Source organism: Phoca vitulina, unplaced genomic scaffold (assembly GCF_004348235.1).
Source record: "Phoca vitulina isolate PV1807 unplaced genomic scaffold, GSC_HSeal_1.0 scaffold59, whole genome shotgun sequence".
Taxonomy (NCBI): domain Eukaryota; kingdom Metazoa; phylum Chordata; class Mammalia; order Carnivora; family Phocidae; genus Phoca; species Phoca vitulina.
Genome location: NW_022589762.1, coordinates 7007345 through 7030434, shown reverse-complemented (window position 1 = coordinate 7030434; position 23090 = coordinate 7007345). Strand labels below are relative to the sequence as shown.

At 51.5% G+C, this 23090-nt stretch overlaps 1 protein-coding gene across 1 annotated transcript in view; it reads left to right on the top strand.

Annotated features, from left to right (window-relative positions):
- Positions 1-23090, top strand: part of VWF (von Willebrand factor) — a 134012-nt gene that overhangs the window by 39027 nt on the left and 71895 nt on the right. The window contains exons 11-17 of the mRNA XM_032390769.1: positions 5366-5502; positions 5985-6123; positions 7190-7290; positions 10973-11168; positions 11823-12038; positions 15758-15998; positions 21938-22032. Coding sequence (XP_032246660.1) covers positions 5366-5502; positions 5985-6123; positions 7190-7290; positions 10973-11168; positions 11823-12038; positions 15758-15998; positions 21938-22032 — 1125 coding nt within the window. The remainder of the gene's footprint in view (positions 1-5365; positions 5503-5984; positions 6124-7189; positions 7291-10972; positions 11169-11822; positions 12039-15757; positions 15999-21937; positions 22033-23090) is intronic.

Here is a 23090-nt window from a genome sequence, read left to right as displayed (position 1 = left end):
TAGAGGCTGCCCAGCACAGGGAGTATTGTGTATGGGGTGTGGGAGGGAGAAGAAATTGCCCAGGAGAGCATCAATCTATATGGGGAGGGGCTGGAGCTTAAATGCTCCTTTAGGCCTTCATTGCTCACTGCACCCCTCTGTTCTTGTTAGCAGTTAGGGCAGCTCCAGGCAAAACTGTGGCTTCCCCAGACTTCCCTTTCTGTAACCCAAGCCTCTCTTCCCTCTCTTCCTCTTCCTTTCCACTGCAACACATGCTGCCCAGAAAAGTTCTACTAATTTGGTTCCCACTGAACCATAAATGTTTGGTCAGGGTCAATGAGGAAGGAGTATGCCTGTTAACAGGGACTGTTCCTCAAATAAATAATTTCAAACTCCTGATGGAAGAGTGTGGAAGGTTCTCTTTTGCAGCTGGGAAGGTGTGAGTGGAGGGTTTCTCACTTGCCCATCCTATATCCATGGACAGGTAGCATAGCAGGGGGCTGGGGGCATGGGCGGTGGGGTGGACTTGGGCAGCCTGGCTGGAATTCCAGTCCCCCCACTTCCCAGCTGGGTGACTCTGGCAAACTGCCTGATCATTTGCAGCCTCAGTGTCCTAATCTGTAGCACAGGGAAGCGAACAGCAGCTTTATCCCACGGAAGCTGTTCTTGGCACACAGCAAGCACTCAGTAAACGTTAGCGGCGTTCATCCCCACAGCCCCGACTGCCTCACTAAGCAGGATCAGAGAAGGACTGAGACATAGGCACAAGCCCGAGGAGTCTGGCCTGGGGAGGGCTGGTCAGAGGCAGGGTGTGGCTGGGGCCGGCAGGGCAGGAGGGTCAGACAGAGCCCGGGCCTGCCTTGGGCTTGGCCGTGGGGCAGGGGAGGGCCTTGGTGTAACTTTTTACTCGTTTGGTTCCAGATAATTTCTGATGCCTTCTAACCCAGGCCTGTAATTCAACTTTAGGATTCAAGCTGTCTGTTCTGAAGCCTCCAGGAAGGAAGACAGACTTCCTTGTTGGCTAACAGAGACCGTGATCAGGGCCAATGGCTGTCCAGTGGGAACGTGCATTCCTAGGTACCTGGGCTGCCTGGGGTATCCGAATGCCCAAGTTCATGGAAACTCCCCGGGGGCCTGCCCCAGCCAATACTGGACTCACACCAGTCACAACAGGCCTCCTTCAGGACAGGCCCGTGTACCACGTTTAGAAGCCAGGGCTCTTCAATAAATAGATAAATCTTTAAAAAAAGGGTGGGGGGCGTGCCTGGGTGGCTCCTCAGTCAGTTGAGCATCTGATTCTTGGTTTCAGCTCAGGTTATGATCTCAGGGTTGTAAGATCCAGCCCCACATCGGGCTCCACACTCAGCGGGGAGTCTGCTTGAGATTCTCTGTCCCTCTCCCTCTGCCCCTCTCCCCACTCTCTCTTTCAAATAAATAAATAAATCTTAAAAAAAAAAAAAAAAAAGGAAGAAGCCAGGGCTCTTCTCCACTGTCTCCGTAGCCAGACTCAGTCATACCTCGGCCCCTTGGCAAGGGCCCATGTGTGCCCAGGCTCAGAATGACTCAGGCTTAACCCTCACAAAATCAGGCCTATGAGAAACTGCAGGAGCCAACCCACGAGGCAGGGTTGGGTGGTGTCAAGTGCTTTGGGCTCTTGCCTTGTGTAAATCCCTGTCTGAGGACTTTGGGGCCTTGGGCGAGTTTTTCTCTGTGCTTTACTTTCCTCATCTGTGAACTGGGGCTAGTGACGACCGCCTCATGGAAGCAGTGAATGAGATGCACCCACGGATTGCTTGGAAAGGTGGAGAGATGATGTTATTGTGATTTAGAGGCAGGCTTTGGTGAAAAGTTCCATTGGGGGAGTCTGTGTTGCTTTGCGAAAGGCCTAGGGGCTGGCATTTCTGTAGGCTGTGTGGCAAAGGATAGAAGCTGATGGGCTGAGCAGAGGAGCCCTCTGGAGGTCTCACGTGCTGCAGACAAAGGGTTTCTTTTAGAAGAGGTCATGAGTTTCCATCAGAGGAGAGATTTCTTTTCAGTTTTTTCACGAGAGAAGATCTTTTTTTTTAAGATTTTATTTATTTATTTGACAGAGAGAGAGAGAGAGCGCACACAAGCAGGGGAAGCGACAGGCAGAGGGAGGGGGAGAAGCAGACTCCCCACCTAGCAGGGAGCCCGATGTGAGGCTCGATCCGGGATCATGACCTGAGCCAAAGGCAGGCACTTAACCAACTGAGCCACGCAGGGGCCCCAACGAGGGAAGATCTTTATTCATGTAGGGGATCTGCTTTAATTCCCGGCTGTTCTACTTTTTAGGCTATTTTAAAAATCACCTGTTCTTCATTGATTCACCAGACTGTTATTGCCCACCTTCTCCATTGGGTGGGGGGCCAGCTGTTGGTTGGGAGCTGCCTTTTGCAGCTTGACCAGCTACTTGACTGGGAATGTCCTGGCCGTCCTGCTCTGGGCAGAGGATGGGTGAGCGTGCCCTGGGGCCCCGTGTTCTGGCTAATGTTCCAGCTCCCAGGGCCAACCGCTAGCCACATCTGTGTTGTTCGGTTTCCTGTGCTCACAGCTCCATTCCTCAGTGGTACCAAGTCGATAAGCTAAATGTCATATTTAGACTTTCGATTCCTGAGGAACTTCAGAGCACAAGTCAGTGGGGGTCAGAGCAGGAAATCAGATCGGGTGATTAGATTCTAGCTCTGGAAGTTTTGCTTTTGAATGTTTGTGCATTTTTATCGTTGACCCTTCTTTTCCTAGGCCTTGTTGGAGATAATGCAGGCCCACTTTCATACTCAGATAAGAGCATGCCTGAGAAAACAGAAAGGTCAGGGGAAGAATTCCCACCCATTCTATTGCCATGGGGTCAAGATGTTTGACACAAAGGGCCATATCACTCTGCAGGATGATGGTGGGTTCTGAGAAATAGCCATTGGAGAAAGGCTTTCCTGTGACACCAGTGGATTTGGAATTTCAGCACATTTACATTGGCTGGGACGACCTTTGCCCCGACCTTTACTGCCTGCCATGAACAGTGACCCCTCACTCTTGCTCTTTTTTGGGGGCACTGCCGTGGGAGGACCTGAGCTGTTCCTGCTTATAACACTTCTGACACCAAATGTGTGTGATTTTTCCCCAAGCCAACCAATTCTTTGACTTTCTGGACTCCAACTGGGTGTCCTACAATTCAATTCTGACACCAATGAGCTGGAATCAGTGCAGACCCTTCAGGTTAAGGGCTCTGTCCCACAAGATGCCCCACTTTAGATGCTGATCCCAAGTACTGGGCTCTCAGGGTACCTGCTTCTGTCTGACTTGGCTACAAGTTGGGGGGTTCCCGCAATGCCTTCCTCAGGTCCAATAATTTGCTAGAATGGCTCACAAAACTCGGGTACTTTACTTACTATTACTGGTTTACTATAAAGGATACAAATCACTGAAGAGGTGCATGGGGCAAAGACTGGAAGGATCCTGAGCACGGTAGCTTCTGTCCCCGTGGAATTGGGGTGTGCCACCCTCCTGCATGTGGATATATTCACTAACCCAGAAGCTTTCCAGATCCTCTTGTGTAGGGGTTTTAATGGAGGTTTTATTATGCGGGCATGATCGATCATTAATCCCCAGCCTGCCTCCTGTCCCTGGAGGTTGGAAGATGGGGCTGAAAGTTCCAACTCTTTCATCCTGCCTGGGTTTTTCTGGTGACCAGTCCCCATCCTGAAGCTACCCAGGGGCCCACCAAGAGTGGTTTCATTAGAACAAAAGATGCTCCTATCACCCAGGATGTTCCTTAGGAGCTCTGTGTCAGGAACCAGGGATAAAGACCAAATATATATTTCTTATTATCGCGGAGTGTGATGCTGATAATGATCTTGGTCCTCTCTAATTTCTCCTAATTTCTTGAGGGCTGAGTGTGCCCATGCCGTTTTGGGGTCAGCCGCCCTGGCGACCAGTCAGAGGACACTCACAGTGACCTGAGGCTACTCTCCCCTACGCTTGCCTTCCAACACATCCAAAGGCAGGACCGCACCTGGATCCAACACACCTGGATCCAAAGTTGTGCCTGCCAGGCCCTTCAGTGCAAATGTGGGCCTGAGGTGGCAGGCGATGGGGACCTGTGGAGCTTGTCTCTGCCAGATGGGCGGCTGGACTCTCCCTATGGCCTCTGAGGACCCCCTGACTGTGTGACAGAGCCCAGCATCAGCCCCTGGGGGTGGGCCGAGGTGGGACTGGCTCTAAGACCCTCTTAGGGGGAACTTTAGGTTTCGACGGGATTAGTGCTCTGGAGAATAGGTGTCTGCAGTTTGGAGGTCAAGGGTGACTGTGTGGGAAGGAGGGCCCCCAACTTTATGGAATGGCCGTGGTGTGTGTCTATATTTATTTTTCTAAGGAGTAGAAGGCACAGATGAGAGGAAATACATACAAGGAGATTGGGAAGGGATCCAGATGCCCGCTTCAGCTTCAATGGGCTCATTGTGGGCCCTGGGGACCAGATTGCCCTGAGCTGGGGTGGGGCCTGTAGGGGATCACTGGAGACGTAAGCAGAGGTCCCCCCTGCATGGACACTCCCCGGGATGTGTGACCTCTGGTCTGAGGTGCATTGGGCCAGCCGCATGGTTGGGTTGTGGTCTGGGGCAGGATGGAGCAGGACTCAGGTTGGGGGTGAGCCGAGGGCTCTGCGTGACGGGGTGACGAAGGGGAGTCCTTGTACCCACCCACAGATGTGTCAGCCTGAGCTAGGGAGCTGGCTGGGGCGGTGCTGAAATCATGGGCAGATGGCCTCATGGTCCCCCATTGGCCCCAACTGAAGTCACCACATGGACATGCCCATGAAGAGGCCTTAGAGCCGCCCCCTGGCCTCTGCCCTGCTGAGCCTGGAGAATGCCTGCCTTACCCCTCCTCTGCCCTCTGTCTGGGCTGGCCTCTCTGCCTGCTTGCCTCAGGGGACTCTTCTGGGTGGGGCTGTGCCCCGGAGCCCCCCACAAGGCTGGTGCAGAGAAAGGCCTGTCCCTGGACCAAGTGGCGCCTGACCCCAGCAGAGCCAGAACCTGTGGGGTGGCTGTGGGGAAGGACAGGGAGCCACAGTGAACTGAGAGCTCAGGCTGCAGGCTCCAGGCTGGGCTCCACCCCTGAGTGCGCATGGCTCTGTCACTGCCCTTGGTTTTCTCTTCCATAAAGTGAGGCATTGAACTAAAGATCCAGCTCTGACCTCTCATGGCTTGAGGACTGGCACCTGAGTTCGAGTCCTCCCGTAGAACTCGTTTTCAGACCGGTGTGGGGAAAGAACGTCTGTGGAGCTCCATGAGAGGGGCCCAGTTTGCCCCCCTCCCCCTCCACCAGGGGGCTTCCCCTCCTCCTGTTCTCACCGCCTCCCTCTGCATCCCTGCAGGGGAGTGTCTCATCACAGGACAATCCCACTTCAAGAGCTTTGACAACAGGTACTTCACCTTCAGTGGGGTCTGCCGGTACCTGCTGGCCCAAGACTGCCAGGACCACACCTTCTCTGTTGTCATCGAGACTGTGCAGGTGAGCTGGCCTGCTGCCCATCAGGAGGCGGTGATGGGCGGGGGGTGGGGGGGGCGCAAGGTGGTCCCGTCTGAGCTGCTGTGGTACATGCTATCCCTCTTTTCTCCAGAGACTGGAGCCAGGAGGGGAAATCTAGAGGGCACACGGCTCCTCCTGAGGGCTGGAGTCCCAGATTTGCTTTGGAACCATAGGCCCAAGCAACAGGAAGACAGCCAGAGGCCTAGAGTTCTTTATAAAGAAAAGAGGAGGATGGGAAAGGGTGTGGCGAGCTGAGCAGCGGTGAGCGCTGGGCTCAGGGCCTTGTCCCGGCACACCGCCAGGGGGCCTACTCACAGAGACCATTCTGTGAGAATGGAATTGTTTCCCCTCAGCAGGCCAGAAGCTGCCTGGGGTTGTGCTCTTTCCCTGAGTAAATGGGTCCCAGGCTGGGGTGCCGTGTGGGGCGTTTGTGGTGACGTCACTCTGTGTGGCCCTCTTGGCAGTGTGCTGATGACCCGGATGCTGTCTGCACCCGCTCAGTCACTGTCCGCCTGCCCCGACTGCACGACAGCCTTGTGAAGTTGAAGCATGGGGGAGGCGTGTCCATGGACGGCCAGGATGTCCAGATCCCTCTCCTGCAAGGTGTGTTCTGTGCTCCACCAGGCCTGGGGCTGGTCCCGCTCACCCCTCAGCCCTGCTCCCTGCTCACCTTTTCTGTGAGGAGAGCTATCACTGGGGGGGTGGGTATCTTCAGCATGCATCCTTGCAAGAAAGGAAGGCTTCCTGGAGGAGGAGGAGAAGGAGGAGAGAGGGGGAGGAGGAGAAGGAGGAGTGGAGGAAGCTGTTTGGAGACAGGGAGTTGCTCCAGGCCAGGGAGAGAGTGGAGACGGGGAACAGGACCAAGATTTTCACTTGGTTTGGCCAAAGGGACGAGTTGAGGGTTGGGCACAGTGGTTCTGGTTCTGCTTTGAGATGGGAAAGGAGCAGAGACTGACTTGGAGAAATTAGGGGGTGGCTGGTGATGGGTCTGACCAGAGGGTGTCATGGGGCAAAGCCAGGCGACCCAGTGACCTGTGGGAAACACCGACCTATCCAGGGACTTTGCCAGGTGGCACCACAACCTTTTGGCGGCATAATCGCCACCTTCACTCTCCCTCTTCTTGTGCATGACTTCTGTGGACCCCGTGGCCCATTATCCTGGCATTGCGCACAGCCTGTCCATGTGTGTTTAATGCTGTGTGTCTTCCTGTGAGATCCCTTCCTCCAGGGTAAGAGGTATGTCTCCCACCTCGTCTCCAGGGAGAACTGCTGAATGCAGCTCTGCACACAGCATCACACAGCCTACGAGTGGTGTGCAAGGGCAGAAGCGCCTGGGGGAAGGCTCCGAGTCAGGGATTCAATGGGAGGCCGAGCTGCCTCCGCCGAGGATGCGGGAGTCTCTGCCGCCCTCTTGTGGCAGTAGAGTGAATGGCACGCTACAGCCGGGATACTGGGGCACCTATTTGTACTACGCCCATCCTGCTTAATCTTCCTCCTGAGACCCCCTTCAACCTCATGGACATCCCCATCTGTCCCCAGCTCCTTGATGTCATTGTTACAGTCCTTTGTGAGATACTCCATATCTTTCCACTATACATCTGCCTCTCACTACCCTGCCCTCTCCCCATCTTGGGCTAAAGGGCTAAATCTTGTCCCTCCTCGGTTCCAGGTGACCTCCGCATCCAGCACACCGTGATGGCCTCTGTGCGCCTCAGCTATGGGGAGGACCTGCAGATGGACTGGGATGGCCGTGGGAGGCTGCTGGTGATGGTAGGTGCCCTCCCGGCCACTGCCGCCTTGCAGCCTGGACCTTACAAAGTACCTCTTGTGCTCTGGCAGAGTGGCTTTCTGTGGTGGGAGAAGAATTCCTCTCTCCCCGGGCCCTACGCCCCCAGAGGGAGGAACAGGCCTCTCTTGTTTATGAGAGACTGGTGTTGTCTGGACGCCCCTTGTTTGCCCTGGGGTTCTCACTTCTGGGGCTCTGGCACCCCAGGGGCCCCCAGACTGGGTGGGTTCCCCAGGGGCTAGGAGATAGCATTTTGTGGCCCAGCTTCCTGGCTGTGGCAAAGCCTGGGGGCAGGGGGCGTCTCCCAGGGGGTGCCCACAGTGGGCAGCAAGGGAAGAACCAGTCTGGAAGTGGCAGCTGAGACCCTGAGTTGTGCACCCCAGGGGTGCAGACCGTCCTGCCCCTGAAGGGTTGCACTGGGAACCGCCAGATCTCTCACCCCTTCCCTGGGCCTTTGCAATCTTCGCAATCTTGGGGGGCCACTCCCTCTTGGTCTCTGTGGCCCCAGAGGCACATTTGGGTACCAATCCATATATGTCACAGAGCTTCCTTATATATTGTGTCCCCTGGAAATTTCCCGAAGCAGGTGGGCAGGGTGGTTTTCACTGCCTTTTTATGAATGAAGCGACTCAGGCTCAGGTGAGTGGGGAGAGGTGCCCAGCACCGAACACACGGCTGGTGGCAGAGCTGGTCAGCGCTCTGGGCAGTGTCTTTCCTGCTAGACGAGTGCTTCTCATTTTTGGGTCTTCAGATGCCTTTGTACTCTTACAAATTACTGAAGACCCCAAGATTTTTTACAAAGGTTATATCTGTCAATATTTACCACATTAGAAATTAAATCCGAGACTTAAAATATGTATTTACGAATTCACTTAAAAATAACAATAATCATATATTGCACACCTGAAACCAATATAATAATGTATCTTATTGACATTTCAATAAAAAAATGCCAAACAAAAAATAACAATAATAAACCCACTCCATGTTAATATAAACAATATTTTTTTTGGAAAAATAATCATGTTTTCCAAAACAAAAATAAGTAGTGAGAATACCATTGTTTTACATTTCTGCCAATTTCTTTAATGGATGGCTTAATAGAAGACAGCTGGAGTCTCAAATCTACTTCTGCATTCAATCTTTTGCAACATTATGTGTCATGTAGCCTCTGGAAAATTCCACTGCACACTTGTAAGAGAATGAGAGGGAAAAAGCCAAATAACGTCTTTGTATGATTAGGAAAATAGTTTTGGCCTCATGGACACCTTGAAAGGGCCTCGGGGATCCTTCACTCCCCACCCCAACAGATCCCCAAGACCACACTTGGAGAACTGCTGCCCTAGATCATTCCTCGGACCCCTGGAGCATCCCCTCTGATGCCACAGGGTCCTGTGTGCTATAGGGCCCTTGGTATAATCCTGTCATGGGCATCTGGGCATTCCTGATGAGATCTTGGTTTCCTCTGTCCTCATGACACCATATTCTTTCCCTTGTCTTGGAGTCCTAGAGAAAGTTCCATATTAGTGACTTTCTTTTCTAAAAAATAAACCTTATTACCACAGACCATAGAGCAGAAAGATCTTGGAGAGCATCTTGTCAGCCTCTCATTTGCAATTAGAAATAAAATCCCTTTCTGGAGCCAGAAAGAACTCACCCTGGGTCTCATGGTCATTGGGTTACAGAGCGAGGATCAGAGAACACAAGTCTCCTGACCCCCTCACCTCCTGTGCCCTGGTCTTCAGGGAGGGTGCCCCCCTACCCTACCATCAGCCATCCCACCTTCTCCATAACCTCCCACATCCCAGAAAGGGTGCTCTTTTTTTTTTTTAGTTTTTTTTTCTTTTAATTTTTTATTGTTATGTTAATCCTCATACATTACATCATTAGTTTTAGATATAGTGTTCCATGATTCATTGTTTGTGCATAACACCCAGTGCTCCATGCAGAACGTGCCCTTCTCAATATCCATCACCAGGCTAACCCATCCTCCCAACCCCCTTCCCTCTAGAACCCCCAGTTTGATTTTCAGAGTCCATCGTCTCTCATGGTTCGTCTACCCCTCCGATTTCCCCCCCTTCATTCTTCCTCTCCTGCTACATTCTTCTTCTTTTTTTTTCTTTCTTAACATATATTGCATTATTTGTTTCAGAGGTACAGATCTGAGATTCAACAGTCTTGCACAATTCACAGCACTTACCAGAGCACATACCCTCCCCAGTGTCCATCACCCAGTCACCCCATCCCTCCCACCCCACCCCCCACTCCACTCAGTTTGTTTCCTGAGATTAAGAATTCCTCATATCAGTGAGGTCATATGATACATGTCTTTCTCTGTTTGACTTATTTCGCTCAGCATAATACCCTCCAGTTCCATCCACGTCGTTGCAAATGGCAAGATCTCATTCCTTTTGATGGCTGCATAATATTCCATTGTATATATATACCACATCTTCTTTATCCATTCATCTGTTGATGGACATCTTGGCTCTTTCCACAGTTTGGCTATTGTGGACATTGCTGCTATAAACATCGGGATGCACGTAGCCTTTCGGGTCCCTACTTTTGTATCTTTGGGGTAAATATCCTTGGGTACCTTTTATTTGGGTCCGGAACCTTCCACTAGATTGTTCATCCTGCATCCTGTGAAGTCATAGCTGGAAGCTGCAAGGGGCTCCTAGAGATGATCATATGGGGCCCAGTCCTACCGTGTGATGGTTTCAAACCAGGGAGGCCATCCAGCCATGTTAGTTACACGCAGAGCAGGAGTCAGGACTCTGGGGTCCCAGCCCCGGCTCTGTCTTTGGATCAGGGCCCTCTTAATAGAAACCAGTGGATGCCCCCACTTGTAAAGTGTGAAAGGCAAGTTTGACTCACCAAGGTGTCCATGAGTGTGCACTTTGGGTTCAGAAGGCTGGAGAACAAACCATTTGCTGGTGGCCTAGAGTTTGGCCTCCAGAACCGTCCTGGTCACCCACAGGAGACTGCCCCAGAGTCCTTGCTGACCCGAACTCCTCTGATCGCACCCCCTAGAGTCCTCCTGGCCTCATGGCCTTTTCTCTCCAGTGACACCCAGGGGCTGAGTCGAATTCAGATGGGTGGATGGAACAGAGCATGCTGGATGGGGACTCCACCTGGCTACTGGTCCCAGCCCTGTGACCTTAAGCCAGTCACTTTCCCTCTCTGGGACTCAGTCTCTCCATCTTTTTTTTTTTTTTTTAAGAATTTATTTATTTATTTGACAGAGAGACATAGCGAGAGAGGGAACACAAGCAGGGGGAGTGGGAGAGGAAGCAGGCTTCCTTCTGAGCAGGGAACCTGATGTGGGACTCAATCCCAGGACCCTGGGATCATGACCTGAGCTGAAGGCAGACGCTTAACGACTGAGCCACCCAGGCGCCCCTCTTTAAATGGCTAGATGATTTCTAAAGTCCCTTCTGGCACGACTGCTCTCTGACTCTAATGATTTAAGAGCCGGGATGTTGCTGGTGGTAAGCTTACACCGCATTTAGCGCCCCCCAGCCTTGGGCTTTTGCTGCAGTTTATTAAATTCGTATTTATTTTTGACCCGGGGAGCGTTTTTTGATGAAAACCATCTCATTAGCGACAGGCAGCTGTGGCTGCTTCGGCGGCCGCCGCTCCAAGGGGGTCTGCGTCTCCCCGCAGCTGTCCCCAGTCTACGCGGGGAAGACGTGTGGCCTGTGCGGGAATTTCAACGGCAACAGGGGAGACGACTTCATCACGCCCGCAGGCCTGGCGGAGCCCCTGGTGGAGGACTTCGGGAACGCCTGGAAGCTGCACGGGGACTGTGAAGACCTGCAGAAGCAGCACAGCGATCCGTGCAGCCTCAACCCGCGCCTGAGTATGCAAGCCCGGTGGGGTGGGGGCAAGGTGGACCTCGCAGAGCCCAGAGGTCGCCCGGCTTCCAGTGCCTTCCATGGCACGGTGCACCCACTTTGGGGGGACAGGAGCACTTTGCTTTTACCATCAGCATTTGATTATCTGCATCTGGGTCATTTATTCTTCCAAGTCCCTTGACGGTGCATCCCCCCCCCCCCCCCCCCCCCCCCCCGGGCCCCCCCCCCCGGCCCCACGAGAATGGTCCATGTTTCCTGTCCCTGGACTTTCTCAGTCTGTTGGCGCAGCAGCCACACAGACCCAGAATTAAATTATCGGGAGATAAATGCACTGGGGTGGCCATTTGCAGATTTATCTGTGGCAACATTTCAGGCCTGCATGAATTTCCCCCTTGCCCAACCCATCCTGGAACTCTTTCTCCCTCTGTCAGTGGGCGTGCTCTGGAAATGCAGTTGGTTATGTATTTAAGCCAAACGTAATTAGGAAAGTTTATTGGCTGCAGAAGAAAAATCACAGTGATTTCCTGAGGCACGGGAGGTTGTTTTGCAGGGAGTGCTGCCCAGCGAGGAGCTGGTGGGCGATCTCAGAGCGGGAGGGGTCCTGGCCCTCTGGGGGCGGGCCCGGGTCAAGCCGTGCGCGGCTCTCTCTCCCCCCACAGCCAGGTATGCGGAGGAGGCGTGCGCCCTGCTGACGTCCTCCAAGTTCGAGGCCTGCCACCGCGCCGTGGGCCCTCTGCCCTACGTGCAGAACTGCCGCTACGACGTCTGCTCCTGCTCCGACGGCAGAGACTGCCTTTGCAGCGCCGTGGCCAGCTACGCCGCCGCCTGTGCCCGGAGAGGCGTGCACATCGGGTGGCGGGAGCCCGGCTTCTGTGGTGGGTGCCCTCCCTGCCCGCCAGTCCCCGCACAGCCCAGCCGAGCCCTCCTCGGGTGCCCCGCGCACGGCTCGTCCTTTTCTAAGCACTGTCTCTGCATTACTGCATTCAGAACCCGGCCCAAGCGCATTTGGCAAGCCTGGGTCGTAAAAACTCTTCGTTTGCAGCCGCTTTCGACTTCCATCTCCAGCAAGACACGGTGGTGGGGACTGGTTCTCCCACAGGACAGTGTGATTACTGTGGCCTGTTCTAGGAGCGCGAGTTGCATCCCCCCTACCTCGAGGTCCAGGACCTGGGAGTCCTTGCCAAGCAGAAATTTCCTGTGGCTGCTGCCACCTAGTGTTCAATACATGTATGGCCAGGTTGAGGAGTAGAGTGGGTCCACAGATCCCAGGGGACATTATCCGCACCCCGGAGGGTCTCATGAAGGCAGTGGGGGGCGGGGGGAATGCACGTACTAATCCTTCCTTATAACTCCAGGCAAACCATCAGTGGACTCCTGGCCCAAATCTCTGATAAAGTTGTGTAAAGTTGAATGACATCATCGTCCCCAGCTGACTTTGGAGTCTCACTCTGCCATGTTAGATTTCTGCCACCAGAGCTGGTATCTGCTCCACATTCTGGTCCCTTGAGCGGCTAGATTGTGTTCACTTTGTTGTTGGTGGTGCTGCTCTGGGAACACGTGCTGGGTGGCCCAGCAGGGTCAGGCAATGCAGTGGTGTAGAGCCAGAACCTTCTTCCATTTTTAACTGCTTCCCTACTAGGTGACTATCACACTGGATAAAAGGACACTTAGATTAAGGCAGGGGCAACCAAGGAAGGCTTTCTGGAGGTGGTGTACTTGACCAGGCTTTAAAAAGGCACCATCTTGGCAGAAAAGAGCTGTTCCACGGTGGGATAGTAGTAGTGATGCGTGGAGATGAGGGGGGATAGTCTGAGAGGATGAGGTGTCATGAATATTCTGATTTTTAGGGTGAAGTGGATGTGCTTGGAGATAAAAATGTCCATGGTCTTGGCAGAAGCAGGAAAATAGGAGCTATGAGAAATGGAAGGTCCTACTATCATACCATGTATTTGAAGAAAAGCTTAGGTAGGGGGCTCTACAATGTCTAGAAGTGTTGGGGCCTAATGAGCGCCAACTCACGTTTGGAGTCCAAGCAAGGTCATAAAAAGAGGAGCAGAGGCAGAAGTGAGGACAAAAGGAACCATGTGTATGCAGGCATGTGGTTGTGCCTCCCTGACCCTCTGGGCTCAGGACGCCACAGAGTCATGGCCCCCAGCTGGAGGAGCGGAGTCTGAGGCCTCCCTGGAACGGGCCTGTGACTTCCCTGCTCTGCGGCCTTGAACTCTTCATCTCGCCCTCCACACCGTAGTTTCCTCATTGAGGCTTGCTGTTTAGAAATTGGGCAAAGTAATGAGGAGTAATGAGGAGTAAGTGGCATGCTGTTCGTGAATACGGTTGTCTGCCATATTATGGTTTGGTTGTCCACCAACATTAGAAATTCTGTATTATCAGTGTGCTACAGCATCTGAAGGATTTCCTAATTTAGGACGTTGTCCCAGATGCTGAGGGCTTACTGACATATTCTGTAATCTCGAAAGAGCCACCGTCCTTCACCTTCATGGAGAACAGAACAGGAGGGAACAGGCTGAGATGTGGTTAGGGAGGCATAAAATGTGGGGGTAGGGGGTGGGAAGGAGTTTTCTGTATCTATGGGCTTATGTGGAGGCGAACCAGAGAAAAGTTTGGCCAGAGGGCCCTGGAGGCCTGAACCTAAGGAGGATGGGCATTTTCCTCCTGAAAAATGAACAGAGCTCCCTAAACCACTAACTCCATCCTTAAGAAGAGCCCACACCAACTGGGGACGCTCAGGGAGCAAGGACTGATCACGTAGCTACTCTGTGGGATGCTGGGAGGAGCTCTGGGAGAAGCACACACATTTTTGTTTTTCTTGTAACTTGACAAGAGCATGGGCTCCTTGCAGGCAGGGACCAAGTCTGACCATTTCTGCATCCGTGAGCCTAGCACAGCCCCTGGTACACAGTGGGCGCACAGTAAAGATCTGTTAAGCTGAGGTATGCACTGCTTCTTCTGGGGAAGAAGGCCAAAGGAGAAATTTCATAGGGCTCTAAGTCAGCTCCAGAGACAGTCTGTCAGAGAAAACAAGCTCTCAGCTCCAACTGCTCCTTAATGGGCGAAATGTGACCTTATTGTCAGAGGTTCGATGGATTGAAAGCAAGTTGCATTCTTATGACCCAACACGCACCATCTTAACCCACCGTGCTCTAAATATTCATCCACAGACCCAGCCTCTCCACTAGTTCAGAGAAAAATCCATGTCTAATATGGTGACAGAGCCCCCTCCCTTCTCAGCTACGCTCAAACACCAAACCCTGAGCGGTTGCAGGAAGCGGAGGCTGCAGGGGCTCCCCAGATGCTCCCATCCCTGTGTCCAAGGTCCGTGGCCTGGTCTTCCTTTTACAGCTTCTGTGACACATGCTGCCTGTGGGTTCCTACTGTAGGAATGGATTCTAAGAGAGAGGGAAGGATTCCAGTGGTCTCAGGAGGAGTGTCCTCAGAGTGAGGCTCTCATTTCCTGGACGCAGCAGTTGAGCAATGGGAATGGGCATTTTCCCGCACCCTGCAGTAAAGAATTTCACCATTGGGGTGCTCCCGGGAGTACACGTGTTGGCCAGAACCCAGGAGTGCCAGGGCTCCTTAGGCCTAGGCCTTTCTCTGGAATGCCCCTCCCTTCTGGAGCCTGCAGAGCCCGGGCTGTGTTTCCCCAGTCATCGTAGTGATAAAGTAGCAGTGACCATGTACCAAGGACCTTGTTAGCTCACTCAGCCTTCACAACAAGCCAGGTGGGTATGAGTCTCTTCCAGCTAGGAAACTGCTCAAGGTCATGCAGTAGCTAATAGCAGAACTGGGGCTCAGACCCAGGAATTTGGGAGACAGAGCCCATCTATTTCCCTGGGTTCTGCTTGGCCCCACGTCCTCTTGGATCTTGGATGCTATTCTATCTCTCTGTGGGAGGCCAGGGAGAGTGAGGGCAGTGGGGAGGCATGTGGCCTGCTTTGCTGGGGCGGGTTCAAGAGCGGCCCTGCTCTTTGTGGCTGTCTTCCAAAGCATGGCTCCTTAGGGGCAGTTTCCCTTTTAGAGCATAATGGTGAAGAGCATGAGCTTTTGGGTCAGGGAGAACTGGGTTCAAATCCTGCCTCTGCTTCTGCCTGGGAGGCATGATCTTGACAAGTCACTCAGCTTACATTGAGTTTTCTTCCCTAGAGGAAGGGGGCCATGAGATCTAGCTCAATGAGAGGCGTAAAAGGCATAAAAGCTGTGTGAAGAGCAGGGTAGGTGCTAAATTAATTATCAGCATCCGGGGAGAAATGCCCTTGCCTGCCGCTCTCAGTTCTTTTTAATATTCACAGTATCAACATCCCCCCAATTTCTACACGTCCCAGGCTTCAAGGATTCAGAGACTGCTAAGGCTGGAGCCCTCGGGTTCAGCAGAGGGGAAACCGTGTTATTATCAGAGACATTTGCCAGCCTGAAAATGTGGTTTTGCTCAGAGTGGGAAAGGAAGGTGGTGACCGTATAGATATAATTGGGGTCCCAGCTGCAAGGGGTGGCACCCCAAGTCCCAGAACCCCAGTCCTTGGCATCTGCATGTTTCCATGCTTCCACTGAGGCCTTCCTCCCCTCCCCTCTCTCCCAGCGCTGAGCTGCCCACAGGGCCAGGTGTACCTGCAGTGTGGGACCCCCTGCAACATGACCTGCCGCTCCCTTTCTTACCGGGATGAGGACTGCGACGAGGTCTGCTTGGAAGGCTGCTTCTGCCCCCCAGGGCTGTACCTGGATGAGAGAGGAGACTGTGTGCCCAAGGCCCAGTGCCCCTGCTACTATGATGGCGAGATCTTTCAGCCCGAAGACATCTTCTCGAACCATCACACCATGTGGTAAGTGTGAGCAGTGGGACTGTGGACCCCAGGAGTGGCAGAGCTCGGAAGGGAAATGGTCCTCCAGGTCCTTCACTTCCTGGATGGGAAACTGAGGCCCAGGAAGGGAAGGGACTTGTCCAGAGTCACACAGCAGGTCAGAAGCAAAGCTGGGATTTCACCCAGCTCGAATGACTTCCTTACCTCTCGGGGACCTAGAACAGGCTGCCGGTAGGACTCCTTCGGCTTCATTGCCAACTCCCATTTACCTGCACTAGGCCTCAGTTTCCCCTTTTGAGAACAGTAAATGGAGGCTCCGTGTCCCTCCCTCCAGCCTCCTGGCAGTGTTCTCAGGCAGAGGAAAAGAGACCATGACAGCTTTGCTATCCCGACCTGCTTCGTGCACTGCCCTGAGAAATAGCTCCCACCACACGTGCTTCTTGCGGCCCTTTGCCCGGGGCCTCGGTCACAGTCAGTTCCAGCAGGGCCATCATGGTCACAGGAGAAACTGGTAACGCAGCGTTTGTTGGGCAAACACTTCCTTGGCACGTGCTCTGCCCTGGGTGCTGGTCTAGAGGCTGGTGATCCAAAGGTGAACAAGACACAGTGTGGGCTCCAAGGAAGCTGACAGTCTACTAGGGAGACCAATTAAAATGTCTTGATCCTGGAATATTTGTCATAAAAGGAGAGAGAATAGTGTGAGGAGCCCTAAGGCATCCATCCCCAGCTTCAGCGATGATCAGCACTTTGCCAATCTTATTTTATGTATCCCCACCTCCCCTTTTTGGCTGGAATAAAGAAAATCTCAGCTATTATGTCATTTCATCTGAAAATGTTTCAGTCTGTATTTCTAACAGATAAGCACTTAAAAAAAAACCAAGTGTAACCGTAATATCATTATTAAGCTAAGCATTAACAGTGATTCCTGATAACACCTAATATTCCAAACATGTTCACTTTTCCCCGACCATCTCAAAATGTCTTTTTATATATAATTGGTATGTTCAAATCAAAGTCCAAACAAGGTCTGGACATTGCATTTGGTGTGAAGCTTTTCCTCTTCACGTAGTGAGATAAATTTGCAGTCTTTCCCAACCTCTTGTGCCCAAAGCGTGTTGTTCACACTTAGAGTACAACAGTAGTTGTCTCTGGACTTGGATTTCAGCACAGTGTATTCTATCTCCCGTCTGGACTGTGACCTCCCAAGAGTGGAGACCATATCTTAGGCCCCGATCCCCAGCACCTGACACACTTCTGGCAGAAGATAGGTACGATCAATGTTTCCTGAGATGAAAGAACTATTATGTTTGGTAGACTCGCCATTTCGTAGACATAAAAAAATCTCTACTCATTCAGAAAAGGGCAGTTTGCTTCCAATTGGAGAAGACTCAGTGTAGGAGGTAGCTTTGGGTTTGGGGAGGATTCTAGCAGTGGGCGTGGGGTGGGCCCATGCCCAGGAACTAGAACACACAGAGAGTCCTCACCCATCCCCAAGGTAAGTCCTCTGTCAGAGCATGTGTTGCATGAAGGGAAGAGAAGCTTGGAGGGATGTTGAGGGTCTTTGAAAGGCAGGGTGAGGACTTGAGCAGTAGGCAGTGAGGACCTCAGAGGTGTTGAACAGAGAGCAGACACCAAGCATCAAAGCATTCTGGAAGCTGCGTGAGGCATGAAGGCAGGGAGATCAGTTGTGGGAAGAAGTTGACACAGTCTGGTCAAAAGGTGCTAAGGCCCTGGGCCAATACCAGTGGTGGAAATGGAGTAGGGGGACAGACGCCAGAGACCTTGGGAAGTAAACAGACTGGGGGCCTGTGTTGGGGGGATGAGGTTTGCTGAAGATGGCCCCGGGGCTCTGAACAGGAAGGGAGGACAAGAAGAGCAAGGGGTTTCCTCATTGGTAGAGGGAAGATAATGCGTTTGGTCTTGACCCAGATGATTAAGTTACCAAGAGGGCATATTGGTGAGTGAATGGAGTCACTGGAATGATGGGTATGGGTGGAATGTGAGGCTGGACGAGATTTGTGTGGCGGTAGGGGGATATAGCCACGGGAGTAGCAAGGCTCGCGGAGGGCGTGGGCCGAGGAGCAGGAAAGGGGACTGAGTTCAGAGCTTGGGGGGGATGTTCAGAGGGCCAGGGGAGGAGAACAAGGACCCCATGAGAGAGGCCAAAGGAAAAAGGCCAGCAGAAAGGCATAACTAGGGCAGAGCCGTATTGTGGAGGGGAAGGGCACAGGGGAGTAATAACATCTGTTGGTTTGAGTGCTGGGCCTTCGCCCAGTGGTCGTTTTACTGCAGTTGTCCGGCTATGATTTTTAGGGTGTTTCTCTCTGGGACCTTAAAACAACGCTGTTAGGAGGAAGCATTGCTTTTTTAGTAAAGAATTTGAGGCTTAGAGAGATTATCGCTTTCCCAAATCATCTAGCGAGTGATAGAACCCAGGGACTCTTGAACTCTTCATGTTACATGGAGAGTAGGCTGTTGAATTTGGCGACAGAAGGTCACGGTGGCCCCCATGTTGCAGTAGCGTGGTGAGGAAAGCAGCCAGAGGGTAGGAGGCTGGGGTGACTTGGAGGGCAGCAAGTGCCCCTGGTCATTTTACCATATCGGAGGCACCAGGAAGGTGGGAGATGACGTGCAGCAGGCCGAGTGAATAGCCCTGGCTTCAGGCTCTCTTCAGGATCTGCACATGAGTGACCGCTCCTTGATGTGGAAACCTCCTCTTCCCAGTCTCTCCTTCAGGCACCAGGGCTGAAAGCCAGTGGCCATCCTGTCTCTCCACTTCATTTAGAAAACTGGACTTCCTGGAGAGGGAGCCAGTGGGAACTCAGGGCCTGTTTGTGGCTCTTTATTTTTACTCTTTAGACGATACACTGCAGAACGAGCCCCGTGGGGCACATGCTGGGGATGCCCACAACAGGTGGTAGGGAGTGCAAACACCTGTGGCTAGTGAGTGTCTTCGGGCCATTTGGTTGGTCATCGAACAGGCTTCACAGTAGAGGGCTCGCTCTCTTGCAAGCCAAGTTCTGGGACAGGAGTTGATTATAAACTTATCTGCAAGGTTTTTCTTTTCTTCTTTCTAAAAATAAAATTAAGCTTTTTAAAAAAGATTTATTTATTTGAGAGAGAGAGTGAGAGAGAGAGAGCATGAGTGGGGAGGGAGGGAGAGAGAGAAGCAGGCTCCCCGCTGAGCCCCAAAAGTAAGCTTTTGGGTCACATCTAAATGACAGACAGACCGTGACATTTGGGGGAGGATATCTTTCAATCAGGTGTTAGTTAACAACCAGAAGGCACAGTTTCTGTATGTGCCCAGAGAGGGAAGGGCTGATTCTCTTGCTCATTCAATTAAAAATTGATTGAACAACATTCACATTAAAAATGTTCAAAATCATTACAGCCAGAGAAATACAAATTAAAACAATTAGTGTTACCTCATATCTATTAGAGTGGAAAATTTTGAAATCTGTATAATGGCAAGTGTTGGCAGGGCTGTGGAAAAGGGGCCCTCAATCTGCTACTGTTGGACATACACTTTTCAGATGACCCAGTATCTTTCCAAAACCAAAATCTGATGATGTCACACCCCTGCTTGGAATTCTTAATAGCTTCCCTTCAGGAGTCCTCAGGATAGAGACCAAATCCCTAAGATGGCCTCCCAGGTCCCATGCGCTTAGACCCCTGCCTACCTCTCCCCTCTCCAGCCCCCCACCTCCTTTAATCTGGAAAGTGCCTTGCTCCTTTCAAGTGCAAGGTCAGTTGCCCCAAGGAGAGCAGTTGGCACAGTTTATGAAAATTAGATATCCACACTTGATAGTCCCACAGTTCCATTCTTGGGCATATATACTAAAGAAATTCTCACATGGGCTCTTAAGAGCATGTGTATGAAGATGTTAATCACAGCTTTGTTTGCGGTGGCAAGGAGCAGGTGATAATCTCTGTCCATCCCTGGGAGGGTACGTCCTTAAAATGTAGTGGATGCACACTGTAGACGGTTGTGCAACCTCGGAAGGCTCCTGGCAAGTAGGTATGTATTAGCAGGATTGAATCCTTTTTTTTTTTTTTTAAGAGAGAGAGAGAGCAGGGGAAGGGCAGAGGAAGAGAGATAATCTTAAGCAGGCTCCATGCTCAATGCAGAGCCTGACACGGAGCTTGATCTCATGACCCTGAGATCATGACCTGAGCCGAAATCAAGAGTCAGATGTTTAACCAACGGAGCCACCCAGGTGCTCCGGCAGGGTTGAATCTTAAACACATGTGCTAAAGAAAACAGCCAAACAGAGTGTGATATATAAGATAATACCGCTTACATAAATTAAACTATATGCATGCAAAATAAACACATATTTTATAAGAATACACTCAGGCAGATATACATTGAACAGAATAAGATTGCATTCGTTTTCTTTATTTATTGCTGCATAAAACAACTAACTCCAAATGTAGCAGCTTAAAGCAACGAACGTGTATAATCTCACCCAGTTTCTAAGGGTCAGGACTCTGGGAGCAGCTTGGTTGGGCGGCTTGGCTCGAGTTGGCGCATAAGGCTGGAGTCGTCTGGAGACTTGACTGGCGCTGGAGGGTCCATTCCCAGCTCATTCGCACAGCTTTTGCCCTGTGGACCTCTCCACCGGGCGGCTCGTGAACTAGTTTCTCCAGAGTGAGTAATCCAAGAGAGAGCACCAAGACAGAAACTGCAGTCTTTCATCACCTAATCTTAGGCGACATGTGGTATGTCACTGTTGCCACGTCTTGTTGGTCACATCGACCAACCTTGGTGCAACGGAGATGACACAGAGTGTGAACACCAGGATGTGGGGATCACTGGGGGCCATTTAGGAGACCAGATATCATAAAAATAGCTGTGCATGTGAGGGGAGGGGATTGGGATTGGAGGAGAGGAAGAAAATAATAAAAAAGTATATATTGAATACTTTATGCAAAGCCTATGCCAGCTGCTGAGGAGATAATGGGCAAGACCAGTCATGGCTTCTACCCTCTTAGATCTTATAGTCCAGTGATGGAGAGAGAGATGTTAGCCAAATAATAACTCCAATACATGCAAAGGCACAAGGGTGGGAGGAACAGAAGTACGTGGTCTACGAACGCTTGACATGGGCTAGAGGAAGGGTAAGCAGGGGTCTGAGGGCATGGGGCCTGGGAGGTCATCTTAGGGATTTGGTCTCTATCCTCAGGCTTCCTGAGTAGAATCTACTAAAGGAATCTGAGCAGGGATGTGACGTAATCAGCTTTAGGTTTTGGAAAGATACTCGGGCTGCCAAGAGAAGTGTGTTTTGGAGAGAGGCAAGCATAGGTGCAGGGACATCCATCAGGATGTTTTTGCCTTGTCCGGGTGAGAGGTGGCAGTGGCTCAAGAAGTGGGTATGAGTGCCGGAGATATTTTGGAGACAAGTCCAAGGGATGGGTGATGGCCAGACATGGGGCTGGGAATAAGGCAGTGTTAGGGCTGACCCCTCATTTGCTGGTTTGTGACACTGGATGGATGGTGGTATCATTCAATGAATCGGAGCCCTGGAGGAGGACTGGTTTTGGTGCAGGGGATCATGAGGTCAGTTTTGGACATACTGGGTTTGAAGTCTTTGAGACACTGAGATGGCGATCATATAAGCGCTTGCATGTATGGATCTCGGGTTCAAGGGGGAGAGACTGAAGGAGCAACCGGGAAGGTAGGAGAAAACAAGGAGATTTTTTCTTTTCCTAGAAGAACAGAATAGTCACAGTGATGAATCATGTGGAAAGGGATCAAGTAAGGAAAGAACTGAAGACATTCCATTAGGTTTGGTAACATGGAGGCCACTGGGAGCCTCAGCAGGCTGCATTTCCGACGCGTTATGAGACTGCCCGAGTTGGAGGCGGCAGAGGGTGAGCGGGAGGTGAGGAGAAGGAGCCGGCCAGGGTTCCAGGATCGCTGCTCTTGCAAAGCTGGCCTCTGACCTTCCCCTCTGCAGTTACTGTGAGGATGGCTTCATGCACTGCACCACGAGCGGAGCCCCAGGCAGCCTGCCGCCCAACACCATGCTCAGCAGTCCCCTGTCTCACCGCAGTGAGTACTGCCCCCGGAAGGGCTCCCCACCTCCCCGCTGAGCTGCTCTGGCCCACGTCCATGTGTGCATGCATTCGGGCGCGTGTCGGGACTGACACAATGTTGTTTTGTGTGACTATCAGGCCTTGATGTGCCTTTGCATGTGTATATCCAAATTTTTGAGGCAAGGAGGAATTTTAGGGGAAAAGATTCAGTTATCTGCAAGATGGACTCAGTGGGACTTCCGTTTTGCCCACGGTGACCTTAACCTAGTGAGCAGCTGTAAGTTGGTCGCCTTGATTGTAGTGAAGACCACCCTCCTTCCTTGGCTTCTTTTTACCCAGGGACATTCTGACAAGGATATCTATCTATCTATCTATCTATCTATCTATCTATCTATCTATCATCTATCTATCTAATCATTTTAATTTATTTTTATTCATCATGATAAGTGCACTCTTTAATCCTCATCCCCTATTTCCCCTGTGTCCCCACCCACCTCCACTCTGGTAACCAGCGGTTTGTTCTCTAGAGTTAAGAGTCTGTTTCTTAGTTTCTCTCTCTCTCTTCTTCCCCTTTGCTACTTTGTTTTGTTTCTTAAATTCCACATATGAATGAAATCATATGGTATTTGTCTTTCTCTGACTGATTTTGCTTAACATTATACTCTCTAGCTCCATCCATGTTGTTGCAAATGGCCAGATTTCATTCTTTTTATGACTGGATAATATTCCATTGTATATATATATACCACATCTTTATCCATTCATCTGTCGATGGATACTTGGGCTGCTTCCATAGGGGGGTTACTGTAAATAATGCTACAGTAAATATAGGGGTGCATGTATCTTTTTGAAGTAGTGTTTTTATGTTCATTGGGTAAATACCAAGTAGTGGAATTATTGGAATTATTGGTAATTCTATTTTTAATTTTTTTGAGGCACCTCCACACTGTTTTCCAGAGTGGCTGCAACCAGTTTGCATTCCCACCAACAGTGCAAGAGGGTTCCCCTTTTTCTGCATCCTCACCAACACTTGTTGTTTCTTGTGTTGTTCATTTTAGCCATTCTGACAGATGT